Source organism: Harmonia axyridis, chromosome 1, assembly GCF_914767665.1.
Source record: "Harmonia axyridis chromosome 1, icHarAxyr1.1, whole genome shotgun sequence".
Lineage (NCBI taxonomy): Eukaryota > Metazoa > Arthropoda > Insecta > Coleoptera > Coccinellidae > Harmonia > Harmonia axyridis.
In genome coordinates, this window is record NC_059501.1 from 37,922,168 (window position 1) to 37,938,837 (window position 16,670).

The following is a 16,670-nucleotide window of genomic DNA, read 5'->3' on the forward strand; positions in this document are numbered from 1 at the left end:
AAAATAGTATAAATATAAAAGTCTCGGATAAATTAAATATGAAAATTTCAAACTTATTTAGCGGGTACTAAAATTAACATTATGAGCTCATATTTGGTGAGGAGTTGTTTCTAAGTGACATGAGTATTATTTCGTCAATGGAGTGGAGAAAATAGTAATCTAAAATGAAGTTTCCTTGTGCTTTTAGTAATGTTTTTTATTTTTGTAAGAAGACAACAAATATTTTACGGACAAATTTGCCACCCTAGGCTCCAGCCTACTTAGCCTGCTAGTAAATCCACGACTGCCTCACTGAAATCTGTTCTGTTTGAAATTCCAAAAGTTTACTCAACTCTGTTTAGTCGTCGACAAAATTTAAGAAGCAAATAGTACACCGTGAAATTCACGTAATTGGGACGTTGGATCGCATGCTGATTAAGGTGAAGTCACACTCTTGCTGAGGCAAATCTTTATTGACATTGTCTCTTTGTTTGACGCACATCGTGAAAGCGAACTCTGCCACAAATCCCTATCTATAGGCGCCTTTCGCTCATGTGCTCGGCTGAATTAAAATAGTAATTAGAGAATGATGCTGACGCATACCACGTCTTTGAATGCCGAATAATCCGAAAAGAACCTCAGTGGCATTGGGGCAACCCAAAGTCTCCATGGCATACCTATTTATTATGTTCTGTTTCTGTACCCCGGCGCAATGTTGCCTTCTCAATAACTGCGGCTTTTAATATTGCCTCCATCCTAACAGTATTATTTACCTACAGACTACATATAGCTCAATATCGTTCTCGTATGAGACGTTCATTTTAATTGTTGAGAATTGGTGGGTGCATCAAAAAATAAGCAAGTCAAGGGAAAAAATAAAAATTTGCTTAGTAAAGGGTGTTTTTTTTCGAGATATATAACTTTAAGTTGGCATTATTGTTCAAGATGGCGACCAATTTAACAGCTGTCAAGTGATTTATTCTCAGTTTGGTTTGGCAATTCATCATGAATAGACTCACTATTTGCAATTTTATTTCGAAAATAATGGTTCTGTGCGGAATACGAATCGCGCACTACATCCATTTTATTTTGTTTGACGATAAAGCGCACTTCTGGTTGAATGGCTACGTCAACAAACAAGACTGCCGCATTCGGAGTGAAGCTAATCCTCAAGTGTATGTCGAAACAGTGTTACATCCAGAAAAACTGACTGTTTGGTGCGCTTTATGGGCTGGTGGAATCATTGGTCCGTACTTCTTCAAAAACGATGATGGCCAGTATAGAGCCATGATTACTAACTTTTTCATTCCTGAATTGAACAACCATGATGTCCAGGAGCTGTGGTTCCAACAAGAAGGCGCAACATGTCACACAGCTCGTGCCATAATCGATTTATTGAAAGACACGTTTGGTGACTGCCTAATCTCACGTTTTGGACCTGTGAATTGGCCTCCAAGATCTTGTGATTTAACATCGCTAAACTACTTTCTGCGGGGCTTTGTATAGTCATTGGTCTATGCGGATAAGCCACAAACCCTTGACCATTCGGAAGACAACATTCGCCGTGTTATTGCCGATATACGGTCACAAATGTTGGAAAAAGTCATCGAAAATTGGACGTCCAGATTGGACTACATCCGAGCCAGCCGTGGCGGTCATATGCCAGAAATCATATTTAAAATGTAATGCTACAAGATTATCTTGCGGATAAATAAAATTCATGTCAATCGAATAATCCATCGTTGTTTTATTGCAATTTAAAGTTCTATTGCTTAAAAAAACACTCTTTAGTTGCCGCAAATGCGAGATCCCTCTGAAATTCTGCGGGATCAAAATTGCGGGATTTTACATGCGGAATCTGAGGGATTCAATATTGAAATTGCATATTAGACAATTAAAGCGCAAACGTTTTTTGAAATGTCCCAGAAATGTATATTGTTAACAATCCCGCATTCTTGCGGATCCGCAGGATTGATATTTTGGAGCGGGATTGGATTCCCTATGTGGCACTATTAGGGAATCCAATCCCGTCCCAAAATATCATTTTAGACTGATTTTTCCAAGGGGATTGAAAATAATTCGAGTTAACGAGAGTCCACTGTATTATATTTACGGACACAGTCCTATTCAGAATGATCTGAAATGAATTTTGCGGGCGAAAATTTGGAGTCAGGAACCAAATTTTTCATCCCACAAGAAATAACAAAGCTTCCTCTTCGGTACAATCGGAAGCTATTTTTGGCGCTGTTTGAAGAACTCCTAAGATATTCATATGATCCTCGAGGAATTTGCATTTTCCAGTGGTTTGAAACGAAAATTTCAATGGATATAACATCAGTAACATTAAGAAGATTTTGCCTATAAAATTTTTGTTCTTCTTTTGATGGATATTAATTATCTATAAAAAAGACATTCACGCGGACGAAGTCTCGGGCAGAACATAAGGTTCAATTTGTAATTTAAGTTGGTCAGGAGGTTGAGAATCTGTATCAAGAACCTGAACAAGGAAGTTGGAGCCTTCGGATGGAAAATGAATTGTATGGAGACTATACAGTCCAACCATTTGCTGTGGGGTAAAATATTAATTTCTGTGCCTAAATACATGATTGAACAAGTGTTTGATTGTCTCAGTCTTTACTTGTCGGAAATTCATCTTGATGATTAAAAAGTTAAATAACTTATTTCCGCTTTATATATTTATTTTCACAACAATTGTTTCGTCATGATAACATGACTTCGTCAGGTGAGCATGGTAACTAACTACATATTTGGGATACAGTTCTTTAAATAGTTGAAAAAATATGGTGTGAAATATAATAAAATCATGGAAATTCTTGGGTTTCAAAACTAATAATTACCATATTTCATTTAAAACTAGAAACTCATTAGGAAATTTAATAAAAAACAATAAAGATAAAGTCGCTAAAGATAGAAAGTCTGGAGTCTATAAGTTGAATTGTGGTAGTTGCCCATATGTATACATTGGTCAAACAGGAAGATCATTTGGGACTAGGATAGGAGAACATCAGAAAGCATACGTTATCGGAGCTTGTAATTCAACATATGCAGAACATCTGTTAGAGACCGGGCATGATTTCGACAACAATTTCGAAATTTTGCACGTAGAAAATAAGACCCTAAAATTTAACTTCCTTGAAGCAATGGAGATAAATAGGTACCATAAAAAACAGATTATCCTCAATGACCAAACGGACCTATGTAAATAAATCTCCCTTACTCAACCTGTTTTGAAACCCAAGAATTTCCATGATTTTATTATATTTCACACCATATTTTTTCAACTATGTAAAGAACTGTATCCCAAATATGTAGTTAGTTACCATGCTCACCTGACGAAGTCATGTTATCATGACGAAACAATTGTTGTGAAAATAAATATATAAAGTGGAAATAAATTATTTTACTTTTTAATCAACATGATTGAACACATCAACAAAATTAACAGAGAACACAACCTGTTCTCTCAATTCACACAACTCAGAAACTCAACAATCCGTTCCACAGACCAAAAGAGAATCGGAATTTGAATAAACAAACACATTAAACAACTCATTGCGAAGGATAATATTTTCAGAAAAAAACCCCGACCAATTACATCCTGAAATCTTAGAGGGAATGAACACATCAAATTATCGATGAATCCAAAGAAAACATCCCTAAAATTCACTCGAAAATTTGAATAACCACCAGCCAATTGGCAACCTTCTCTGGGCCTGGAGAGAAGTGTTGAAAAAAAACACATATGTATTCACGTCATTTGCATCCAATATAGATGATGTTATCTTTAATCTTGCAGCTTCCTTTGAGGTTGTTATTTTGGAATCGTCGAGTAGCGAGAAGAACGTGACATGATTCAGTTCTTGTAGGTGCACCTACGTTTCTTCATCTTTGTATGGAATCCGTATTTCGGGCTCCACTCAAAACGGAATATTATACTTCACTCAGGAGACGGATGAGAATTGATACAAGTGCACAAATAAGATTGGAATACAAACAACACCAAAATTTCTATGAATGACAAGCTGAAAAAAATTTAAAAAATTAGAATTAATTATTTATATACAGGGTATTCCATCATTGACGCTCTATAACGGTTAAGCGCTGAAATTTTCAATTTTTTTTTCGATACACTCACATTAGAAGAATCAGAGCTCTAATGGAGCTGGATGATCGAAAAAAAATTGGAAAATTTTCAGCGCCCAATCGCAATAGAGCGTCGAGTCAATAGTGGATCACACTGTATATCCACGAAAGCCCATCCGCCTCATCCTATTCGGTTTTACTTTCAATTGGCAAAAAATCTGGATTTGATTGATCCACCAAATATATTATTTTCTAATAGTGGGTTCCATAAAACTTTTATCGTGGTGATTTCCTCGATCAAATCATTTCTGTCTTCAAATTCAGTTCATTTTTGACACTACAACTACAACTATGTACCGGGTTTTTCACCATAATTTGACCCCCCCTTTAACTTTGTTACTAAAAGAGGTACAAAAAAATTTTTATCTGCAAACAATGCCGTTTCGACAACAACGTTGTCATCAACAGAAACTAATAACGTATTCGACTGGCAGCACCAGTGCGAATAAATTCGAATTTTTGTAGAGCTAAATGACATAATCAGCTCGAATTAATTCGAACTGGTGCAACCAGTCGAATACGCTATAAATTACGTTTGGGTATAGAATAATAATAGTGCCCTGTAACATTCTCAGTCAGTATGGAATAAAAAAAATAAGCAAATCTTGGCGATATCACATAAATGTTGATGTGTTGATCTTTCTATCAGATTACGACAAAAACGATCGAAACGTACGATTAATAAACAAAAATATATCTCTTCAGGCCCATTTACACATCATCGGGATGCGAAGAAAATGTTCAAAATAGTTTTCTATTCAGATATATGTGATACAGTATCGAGTGTTGTCTATATACCAAAGACATAAATTATATACACATAACAAGAGTTTATGGGACCATATTTTGTGGTTATTTAGATTAGGAGAGCGCGCCAGTGTTTTTCAGTTGGACACGTAACAGCCGTCCTATTTTCTATCCAGACACAATAACGGAAATAACCTCAATTTTCTTGATATCAAATAATTGTCTGCGTGATTTAAGTTTCAATATCGTTTAATTTCATTGTGATGAGAAAAGCATTGAGGGAAGTCAGGAACTTTCAGGAAAGTCAAAATTTCCTAGTCGTCTGTGATAAAACAACAAACTTTTCTCATTCTTCAATAGAATTCCATTCATCACTTTTTGGAACAATTTTATTCAGGATGCGAAAATTAACAGAAAAATATGTAAGTAAACATAATTGAAAGGTTTTCCTGGAGATTTTACCTTTCGAATTAAGAAATTTCTGTATAACTTCATATAACCACACACAAAATTTCCATGAAAATTGATAGATTTCGACAAATCAAAAGTTCACAAAAAGAATTGTATTCCAATGTTACAAAACAATATATTTGAAGGACACACATAGTAGATGTATTACGTAATATCAAAATTTTACAGAATATTCGATTGGTCATCAGGAACACAACTATATACAGATAATTTTAACGACTTCCAAACGTGCCAATCTTGAAAAACAAGCCATTCATCTTAACAGTTTTGTTTAGCAGATAGATTATTTTGTTAGATATTGTCATTATCCATGCATAGAAGTAATCATTTTCATAACAAATTATTGGCAGTTAACGAGATATTCTAGGCAATATCAACGGAAAAATTTAGAAAATATTGCAATAACTTGGGTTATGACATTTTGACCTAGGGGATAAATATATAAGGTGTGTGAATAAGTCTTTCCCGTTTTTTGTAAGAAATGGCGCCACCAATACTGTGCGAGTATTTAATGGTTACATATGTCATAATCAAAGCTTATTCATCTGTCAACAATTCCACACTAACACATTAGTTGAAATTTTTTCGCATCATAAATTTTTGAAATCGTGAAAATGTCGAAATTTGACCCGAGTCGACGTCATTTGCGGGAAGTTTCACTTTATTGGTTCAATTTGAAGAAATCTGCTGCCGAGGCGAAATCTGCTGCCGAGGCGCATCGGTTGCTTCAGGAAGCTTATGGAGAAGGTTGTGTCGATGATTCAAGTGTTCGCGGATGGTTTCGACGCTTCAAAAGTGGCGATTTCGACGTGGAAGACAAGGAGCGTTCCAAGCGGCCGCAAATCTTTGAAGATCAAGAATTGGCGACTTTGCTTGATGAAGATTCGTGTCAAACGCAAGAAGAACTTGCTGAAGCATTGGGAGTTGACCGAACAACCATTTCCAAGCGTTTGAAAGCCATGGGAATGATCCAAAAGCAAGGAAATTGGGTGCCGTACGAACTGAAGCTGAGAGACGTCGAACGGCGTTTTTTCACTTGCGAACAGCTGCTTCAGCGACATAAAAGAAAGGGTTTTCTGCATCGTATCGTGACTGGCGATGAAAAGTGGATCCGTTACGATAATCAGAAGCGAAGAAAATCATGGGGACTACCCGGCCATGCATCATCATCGACGGCCAAGCCAAATATTCATGGCGCCAAGCTCATGCTCTGTATATGGTGGGACCAGCTAGGTGTGGTTTACTATGAGCTTCTGAAACCGAATGAAAGGATCACAGGCGAGGTCTATCGACGACAATTGATGCGTTTGAGCCGCGCACTGCGAGAAAAACGGCCACAATACTCCGACAGGCACGACAAAGTTATTTTGCAACATGACAATGCTCGCCCACATGTTGCACAGCCGGTGAAAACATACTTAGAAACGCTCAAATGGGAAGTCCTACCCCACCCGCCGTATAGTCCAGACATTGCTCCGTCTGATTACCATCTCTTCAGATCGATGACGCATGGCCTGGCTGACCAGCACTTCCATTCCTACGAGGAAGCCAAAAAATGGGTGGATGACTGGATAGAGGCCAAACCGGTCGAATTTTTTCGCAACGGGATTCGTATGTTGCCAGAAAGATGGGGAAAAGTTGTAGCTAGCGATGGCCAATACTTTCAATAATTCATTTGTAACCATTTTTTCACAATAAAGGCTCAAAATTTGAAAAAAAACGGGAAAGACTTATTCACACACCTTATATCAAGAGCAAACAAAACCTATAACCTTCCTCAAATATCAATTATGCATTCACTGCTGAGTTTTGAAGTATTGAATGAACAGGTTTTTGCTGATTCCTGAACCCCGAGACTTGTTTGCTTATACGCCATACAAAAAGCTACATTATCGGATTATGCTCCGCGAGGATGCAAATATTTGTCGACAAATAATCGTCTCGCTACTAGCTGTATGATTTGCATTACAGGGGTAGAGATGCACATAATTCAACATCAAAAATATTACGAAGTGAAGAATTATGAGAGAATATCGAAAAACTGTTGAATTTCTTGGATATCACGACCCAAAATCTCATAAACACCTAAAATAGCTGACCAGATTAGATATTTAACAGAATGCCTTCAGAATTTGACGAAAAAATATTTGAAGTCACCCCTAAAATTTTTATTTTGTTTAAGGAATTTTCGTATCGAAAATTCGAAGAAGATAATGAGGAAGGCAATGACGCATAAAAATATTAAATTTAGTTATCGAAACATCGAATTTTAGTTTTTCACTTTGTTCTCCGGAAGTCACAGACTACTCAACTCAGTTAGAAATTGCGTTTTTTCCTTAGTTCAAGTTTTTCCTCGATAACTATTAAAGTTTTCTTTTTAGGTATAGGGTTTGGTTAAGTAATCTCCTTCTTTTTACACGTAGAGTTGACTGAAAGCTTTAGGTTACAATTTGCAAATCTTGAGTTTTGATGAATTTGACTAGTCCACATTCTTGATCTTCTCATAAACACCTTGTACATTTTTGATCCAATCCACAAGCAGTCTTACATGGGCGCCCGCAGGGGGGGGTGCAAGGGGGGCCATGGACCCCCCTGAGATTTTGATTGTCTCATTTTTCAGCACAACACCCTCAATAGAACTTTCCCAATCCAAAGGGCAAGGAAAAAAGAAAATTAATGGATTCACAACAATTTTCCGGTTTTCAATGACAATCATGGACGTCTTATCGTTTTTCAATAATTTTCATTTTGCCCCCCCTGAGAAAAATTTCTGCGGGCGCCCATGCAGTCTTATAATACTACGTATTTGCAGAATCGGAAATGAATTTTCTTTTTCTCATAAAAATCTCATCAACTCATAAATCATTGATTTTATACCCAATTTTTGGCATATTTTTGAAATTGTAATCAAATAAACTATCTAATGATGCAATAATATACTGGGTGTGCCATATAAAATAAGAAATTAGTAGTCTGTTTCCGGCATAACCGGAAGTTGTAGAGGAAAGAAAATAATCAACTTTCAGCGTAAAATTATGTTTATTTTTCCATATAAGTCTAATAGGCCATCGCGGTGAATCGAATTTTGCATACCTATGCAGGGCCGCCGCCAGGAGCAGCATACCGGACATTTTGCCGGGGCGCCAAAGTCAGACTTACTTTTCGACATAAAATGTTTTCTTATTGGAACTACCACTTTTTGTATTAATATAAAAAAATTGAAAGCGCCAATTTTATTGTAATCGAATAGGCGTTCTCAACTGAATATGAATTTAAAGATTTCTAGTTCAAAAATACGATTTCATATGAAATTGAAAAGATGCCTGACAGGAATAACTGAGAACACTTCCAAGAAAATTCAGATAAATTAGACAAAGCAGGGCGGCGAAATTCTTTTTGCCGGGGCGCCAAAATGTCTAGAGGCGACCCTGTGCAGACATACCTACATGAAATCGCGTTGCCACTTTGTTTTCATAAAGAATGTTATAATTTTGTTCCCAAAAAATCTGTCTGCTTACTCTGCATACACACCAGACTCTTCCGAAATTTTGAGTTGGAAGACTCACGATTACGTGGCTACCTTGCTATTGATTTATTTCTCCTTTCATTACTCCTCTTTTCTTACTACGTCCATTTCCATTCGATTGGTGGTGTCTACATTCATCAAAACGTGAAGTATCTAGATATTGTATACCTACACCTTAAGTTTACTAGACCACTGTATGCAACTAGAACTAGAGACAAATATATGTTTGTCTCTGCATAAGACTATAATAGTATATAATATACTCTTATGCACTGTTTAATTAACAATCTTTCAATTCTTTGCCGCATACACTGCTTCACAGCTGAATTTGCAATTCCCAAAATTATACTGGCGTGAATCATAACTAATGTCTTATTTGGGTTCAAAAGTGTGGAATTAGGAAAAGGTCTGTGATGCTTGGCATCAAGTATAAAAGCATAGTGAATCGGAAAAACAGCATGGAAATTAGCATCTGGTTAATTTTCAAGCGTCTATTAGTGAAAATACCAAATTAAAAAATAAATAATTGTGTAAGCACACCCATGTATAATTCGAAATATCAGTTGAGAACAGCCTCTGAATTACCTTTCAGCTCCAAAATGTTCGTTCCTACTACACGTTAAATGAACTGGATATGCATAATGAGAACTTATAAATTGTAGGTAATTTGTAGTGGTCACACTGTTCATCGACCATAAAATATCAGTTTACACTGATCAAAAGTTAATTATATCTGAACCAAAGACCTTTGTACATTTTCGTTATATAGGGAAATTAATTATCAATCCAATTACGCGAATGATTACATACCATGATTAATATACAGGGTGATTCATTAGCTCATCAAAAAACTTTGCCATATGAAAGACCATGTAATTTCAACAAAAAAATAATAATGGGAACATATGTCTGATTTCGAGTATTTAAGGAAATAAATGGCTTCAAATGTTTCATTCATTCTATTGACGTGATTAATTAATAACAAAATAGTATGTTCAGGAACAAGCGTAAAGACACTTGTCAGCCTGTAGTGGACGCAGTTGCATACAAATGTAGGCAGTCGGATTTATCCGCCCCGACCCGACCCGCCTAATGGACGTCTACCTCAAGCGTACACTTTAAGGTGTAACTTATTAACTTAGTACTAATTTGCTACAATTTTAGTGTAACAGAACACGACAATTAGAATACCTACTGTGACACTAAACTGACAAGTGTACCTATTTACGCTTGTTTCCGAACATCCTTTTTGTTATTAATAAATCATATCAATAGAATGAATAATTTTTTAAGCCATTCATCTCCATAAATACCTATTTGAAATCGGACATATGTTCCCATAATGTTTTTTTTTCTTAAAATTACATTATCTTTCATATGGCCAAATTTTTCGGTGAGCTAATAAATCACCCTGTATATGTATCCATTTATTGAAAAGTAGTTTAGTGGTATCCGTCAATCTTGTCCTCATAAATTTGAAATTTCCTTCGACATTTTTGAAAAAAACCTATCTAGGTATATCCGTTAATCCCAATGAACAATCCATGAAATTTACATCAATTTGTTATATACAAATGAATTTTCATTCGTAGTAGGCATCACAATCAAATTCAACCTAAGTCAAAATTAGATATTGATACATAATAATATAACCTACTACTCACTACCTGACCACTAGTGTCTGAACGTTGGACTTTGTACCCTACCTGAAAGTTGGACTTCGTACTGGGAACTTGTTGAACTTAGCGAGATACGAATTATTTGAGATCAGAATAAACAACGGGAGATGAGGAAATAAATATTAGTTGATTGTGTTATCTGTTTGCGAGGATCTCATTTTCCTTTGAATGAGAGTACCTATATATTTACGAATATATCTTGAATCATCTTGAATCTAGAATTCAATAAAATAACAAACATTTTCCATATTCCGGAAAACATTTGACAGTCCTAATGTTTCTGTTGTAAACAATAGAAATACTCCAACATAGGTATATGTTGGAATTAGGCCTAATTTTTTGGAGAGATTGTCGAAATTCCCTATTAAAACTTTAATTGAAGAAATTTGTGGAGATTGGAGAACTTGAGAAGATTCTGAACACTTTTCCAGAATACCGTTAGTGCGATTATGAGTGTGCAAAAGTTTCATGTTTCAATTGAAAAGTCGTAACATCGTAACAAAAGTCATGAATAACAGTCAACACAAATCATGATTTTTGAAATTGCTTACCTTTTCGAGGCATTCTTGTCCAATAGCCTTTGGATCAACTCTTACTTCAAAAACAACAGAATTTGGTTGACTGATCAAACACCACATTTTGTCGTAGAAACTTTTTTCCACTCGTTCAAAAGGTCTATTGGTATACTACCAAAATTCACTAATCATTTGATAAAATCGTAATATTTTGTTATGTTTTTTACACTGATCGGTATTCTGGCTAAAGTCTTCAAACATCTTACATCCACACTACACGAGAGTCCGCATGGAAATAGTGAGCGGAGCTTGTTTGACAATACTTTGTTTTGGTAAAGAACTCGAATACGACATACGTCGATTCCTTGTGCGGAGGTGTAGCGAACACGCGGTTATCGAGTGTGCAATTTCACCGACTGTAGAAATATTGCTCTAGCTACGACATCCCTAGCAGCTGTTCACCATTCGTTCATTCTCGTATGGCGAACTGTCCGCATGCTGCAACAGAACATCATAATCTCATAGGTGAAACAGGAATAATTCAATTAAGAATCTTGAACAGGAGCGTATTTAGTCCAAAGCAAAATGAACAGTTTCATTATTTCATATATATGTAATCATTTTCATAAATAGGGTCACTTATTATTAGTCGAAAAAAAATTAGTATATCAGAGAATGTTTATAGATCATATGTTGGCACGAAGTCGTAGAGGAAAAACAACTCTTTCTTATCAATTAATCATCATTTCATCATCCAGAAACGCGCTCTCCGTATCATTTCACGATAGCCAAAATAAGGTATGGTATTATGTTTTATGGTAGTGGTAATAACATGAAGCAAGTGCTAAAGATGCAAAAAAGAGCTATATTATTATTATTATTATTATTATTATTGAAATATAACGAAACATATAGAAACCATTTTAGAGTTAATATTATCCTCACTCTGACAGGTCTATGCTTATACGAGTTGATGGTTTTCTTATATAAAAATAAAAGTACATTTGACAGACTGAAAACACGTAGTGAAAGATATTCCCCCATCATAGGCTGTCTATATTTGAGAAAGGATGCTTTCATTCCAGAATATCGGCTTTCAATAAATTAGGTACCACAAAACTTGCAGGTCATCAACAAAGAAAAAATTTTCAAGAAACAAGTTCGAACTCTTCATTTCGAACTAGAGTCATACTGTTTGTCAGAGTACTATGAGCTTATTATATTTTTGAATGAAATTATATTTTTCTCTATTTTTATGTTGTATGACTGCTCTGAATATATTTTTGTGGCCAAATTTTGTTAGGTTATTAAGGTGGGGACATAATCATCTGTATATAGGATTGTAATATGTGAAATAAATGGATTATTATTATTAATCTTTGAATTAATTTGAATGAGCCACCCCTAAAATTCTGCTGACCCCCTCCCTAAAATTTGACATACTAAGGCTAAAAGACTAACAGAACTAAAATTTTGCTTCACTTTGCCCCCCTCCTAAAAAAAAATTCAACCAACTCTTGACCACCCTTGTTTTTGAAAGTCGCGGTGGCGACGCCAGCTTCAGTGGATTAGATATGACTTATAAATTGAACTTACAGTTCTTTAATTTTCATGTTTCTATATAATACCAAATTACCAAATTTGCAGTTCCGTTCTATCCATTCCGTTTTTTTTTATGGTGAGTGAACCTAGTGTCATTTTGAAGAAAAAAGTAGTCCATTTTGAAGTGAAAATATAAGTCAAATGAAAATTAAAGTAAAACTTTTAGATAAGATACATACAGGTCAGGTTTCCTGTTATCCGAGTGATAAATACCCTCTTTTCCTTTTTGTGGAGTCTACAGCAAAATACTCCTCAAATGTGTCTGAAGAATTAGGTTTTATTCGATTGAATAGAATAATTGGAAAATGTGTATGAATAATGCAAATTTTAAAAGCGAATCATCAATTTTGTGTCCAATTGAATTGTTGAATAACATATTCGTCATCAAGAAGATAGATGTAATTTTCTCAAATATTTGTATTGCATTGCGTACCTATATGTTATACAAATTGTTCTAAATAAATGTTCAGGGTGGGCAAATTTCGATGTTTTAGCACTACAACTTTTAAACCAGAGGTGATAGACAAAATCTGATACCCACTTCTCGATCTCTTTTTCTGAGAAACTATCAAGGGTAGTATTCATTTTTGGCCACCTTCATTTGTTTTCGTGTTATAAGCGAAAATTGGAAAAATGGCGATATCGAAAAACATTCATATCTCCGTTGATATTGATATTGCTCGTCTTTTCAAAAGGGTTTTTAATTACGAAGCTATGACCCAAAGTTATGTTTTTTTAAATGGGAACACTATATTTCTGTGACATTTTTTGAAAGCTTAATTTTTCCTGATTTCAAAAATATATAACATCATATGGTTCGTATCAATATAAATAATAGAAAATGGTCAAAAATCTTTTTTTACCTAAGATTCTCATTATTTCTATGGTTTCAACTGTTGATGAGCACAGAAAAATTGAGCTTCCTATAACAAGAGAAGTGTCCTTCCGTTAATCTGATTTTTTCTATGATTTTCAGTAATTCCCTTCGTAATTAAATTGTTCAATCATATATGCATTGTTTCATGTGCTATTTGAAATGGATTGGTATAGTATATCCAAAGTCACTTGGAGGAAGATGAATATTTCAATTATACAAGGTTTGTCCAAGTTTCCAGAAATTCCTTTGGGCCCAGTGAATTTATTGCCTAACAATACTTTTAGATAAACCCCGGTATTTTGCAGATCGCGGTATCCACTTCAAAGGTGCATCTATGGCCAAGAGTTTTTATGGAATAGTTCAAGTGACTTTGAATAAACTGTGCGTATTCAATCTGGAGACCTATGAAAATAATCTTCTGATGCATCCATCTCATTACAACTCTTTCGATTGAAACAATTATTTATTTCCGAATCTATTTTTAGATGAAAAATTTATAAAATATACCTCGATTCGAATTTTGTATAAATTAGTAAAAAGCATAGAAATAATCAGATTGATGGAAGGAGACTACTCTTGTTATAGAAAGCTCAATTTTTCTGTGCTCATCAACAGTTGAAACCATAGAAATAATGAGAATCTTAGGTAAAAAAAGGTTTTTGACCATTTTCTATTATTTATATTGATACGAACCATATGATGTTATATATTTTTGAAATCAGGAAAAATTAAGCTTTCAAAAAATGTCACAGAAATATAGTGTTCCCATTTAAAAAAACATAACTTTGGGTCATAGCTTCGTAATTAAAAACCCTTTTGAAAAGACGAGCACGCCACTGGATTCTACGTTAAAAAGTGCCTCTATAATGTTTTCATTTCAGAGCTCTATCATCAATATCAACGGAGATATGAATGTTTTTCGATATCGCCATTTTTCCAATTTTCGCTTATAACTCGAAAACAAATGAAGGTGGCCAAAAATGAATACTACCCTTGATAGTTTCTCAGAAAAAGAGATCGAGAAGTGGGTATCAGATTTTGTCTATCACCTCTGGTTTAAAAGTTGTAGTGCTAAAACATCGAAATTTGCCCACCCTGTTCAATCCTTTCATGTGATTCATTTTAAATCTACATCTGCATATACCTACTCTATGTTTTCCTCTTCCTCCTGCTTGTGTTTTCAGTAGATATTAAATAGAGTGTAATACGCAGATAAATGAAAGAAAAGCACTGACTTCGTGTCAGATGATTTTAGCGCATCTTTAATTCAAATAGACTTACAGGACAGTATTCGGTATAGGTATGAGATGTGATTTGATGTAATAATGATTAGGTAGGTAGGTACGGAATTATTTCATCTAGACCTGGAGTTCTGATATATATCCTTAAGATAATTCGCTGGGAACAATCGAGAGATTATCTAACTACATTTTGCATTCAAATATTAGAATGAAATAACCATTCGAAGCTTCGTTAAAATTTGGTATGAATAATTCCACCAGAACCATAAAAAACTCAAGAATACAATATCAAAAAACAAAAATCTAAAAGCTCAGTGACAACAGATACGACTGATCCAGAGATAAAAAAAATGAATAGCATATTTTCGAGCTCGATTTTTGGGAGAATATTGATTTGATGAAAAACGAACCTCCATGAATTCAACTGTTTTCAAGCTTTTAGAGAAAATTGTAAAATGGGGTGAAATGAAAAATTCTTATTACTTCTTTGTTACTCATGCTATGAACTTAATACAAAAACATTGTACGGGCAGTAGGCACTTTTATCAGTAGAATCCAATGGTGTAGTCCTGTAGTTATTTGTTTTTTATTGCAATTAGTTTTGGAGTTACATAGGCGTACAACTTTGCTTCCGCGGTTTGTTCTCGGAATTTGAGGCTTTATTGTAAAAAACTGGTTATAAATTTATGATTCAAAATATTGTCCATCGCTGGCCACTACTTTCTCTTATCTTTTTGGCCTTTGAAAAATCTGGTCATCTTTTGAAGCGATCCACGAATCCATCCAATTTTCACTTCTTCATAAGACCGGAAAAGTGCTGGTCAGCCAAGTCGTGTGCCATCGAAACAAGTGATAGTCCGAGATAGCAACGTTTGGAGAATACGGCGGGTAGGACTCTCTATTTCAACGTTTTCCAAGTAGCTCTTGAACACTTTCGCAACATGGGGTCGAGAGTAGTGCATAGACCTAATATCCATGGGTATTGTCGTTGTATTGCGGCCAATTGTCTTTCAATGCTCGGCTCAAACTCATTAATTGCGTTCGATAAGGATCGCCTGTGGTTTTTTCAGTCGATTTTAACAACTCATAATACACTACGCCGAACTGGCCCCACCAAATACTGAGCATGATCTTGGAACCGTGAATATTCGGTTTGGCCCTCGGGCCTCGACGTGGAAGCATGGCCTGGATAATCCCATGATTTTCTGTGCTTGGGATTATCGTAATGAACCCATTTATTGTCTCCAGTCACAAGCAATGCTGAAATCCCTTCCGTCTTTGCCTTGCAAGCAGCTGTTCACAAGCAAACAAACACCGTTCAACATCTCTCGGTTTCAAATAATACGGCACCCAAATTTTCTTGTTTCTGAATAATTCCCAAGACTTTCAGGAGTTTTGAAATGGCCTCTTGCGCAAACTCCCAATGTTCCTGCCAGTTCTTGTTGCGTTTGACACGAGTCTTGTTCAAGTATAAAGACTCCAATTCTGCATCTTTGAAAACCTATCTATATTCTAAGGGTCATAGTATAAGGAAATCCATTCCTTATATTATGATATGGTACAAAGCTAAGTGCTACTCGTCACATCAAGACGAATTTCTCCACAGCTCTCTTGATCACGAATTTAAATGAACGCTCGTTATATCATATTATATAAACATATATTTTTCAAAAGGAAAAAAAGAATTATTTGTTACAGTTTTTATGGTACCTATTATGGTTTACATTTAAAAAAACACAAAATTGAATTATAACTCCAAATCTAATTGCAATAAAAAACAAATGAATATACCATTATTGGATTCTTTACATATACAACAACTACTAATACAAGAGCCTGTAGAATGTTTTTGTTTCAAGTTATAAAGAA

At 35.1% G+C, this 16,670-nt stretch overlaps 1 protein-coding gene across 1 annotated transcript in view; it reads right to left on the reverse strand.

The window, feature by feature from the left end:
- Positions 1-11,495, reverse strand: part of LOC123671394 (E3 ubiquitin-protein ligase MYLIP) — a 165,573-nt gene extending 154,078 nt beyond the window's left edge. The window contains exon 1 of the mRNA XM_045605232.1: positions 11,118-11,495. Within this exon, the coding sequence (XP_045461188.1) occupies positions 11,118-11,204 (87 nt within the window). The 5' untranslated portion in view covers positions 11,205-11,495. The remainder of the gene's footprint in view (positions 1-11,117) is intronic.
- Between the last annotated feature and the right edge of the window lie 5,175 nt (positions 11,496-16,670).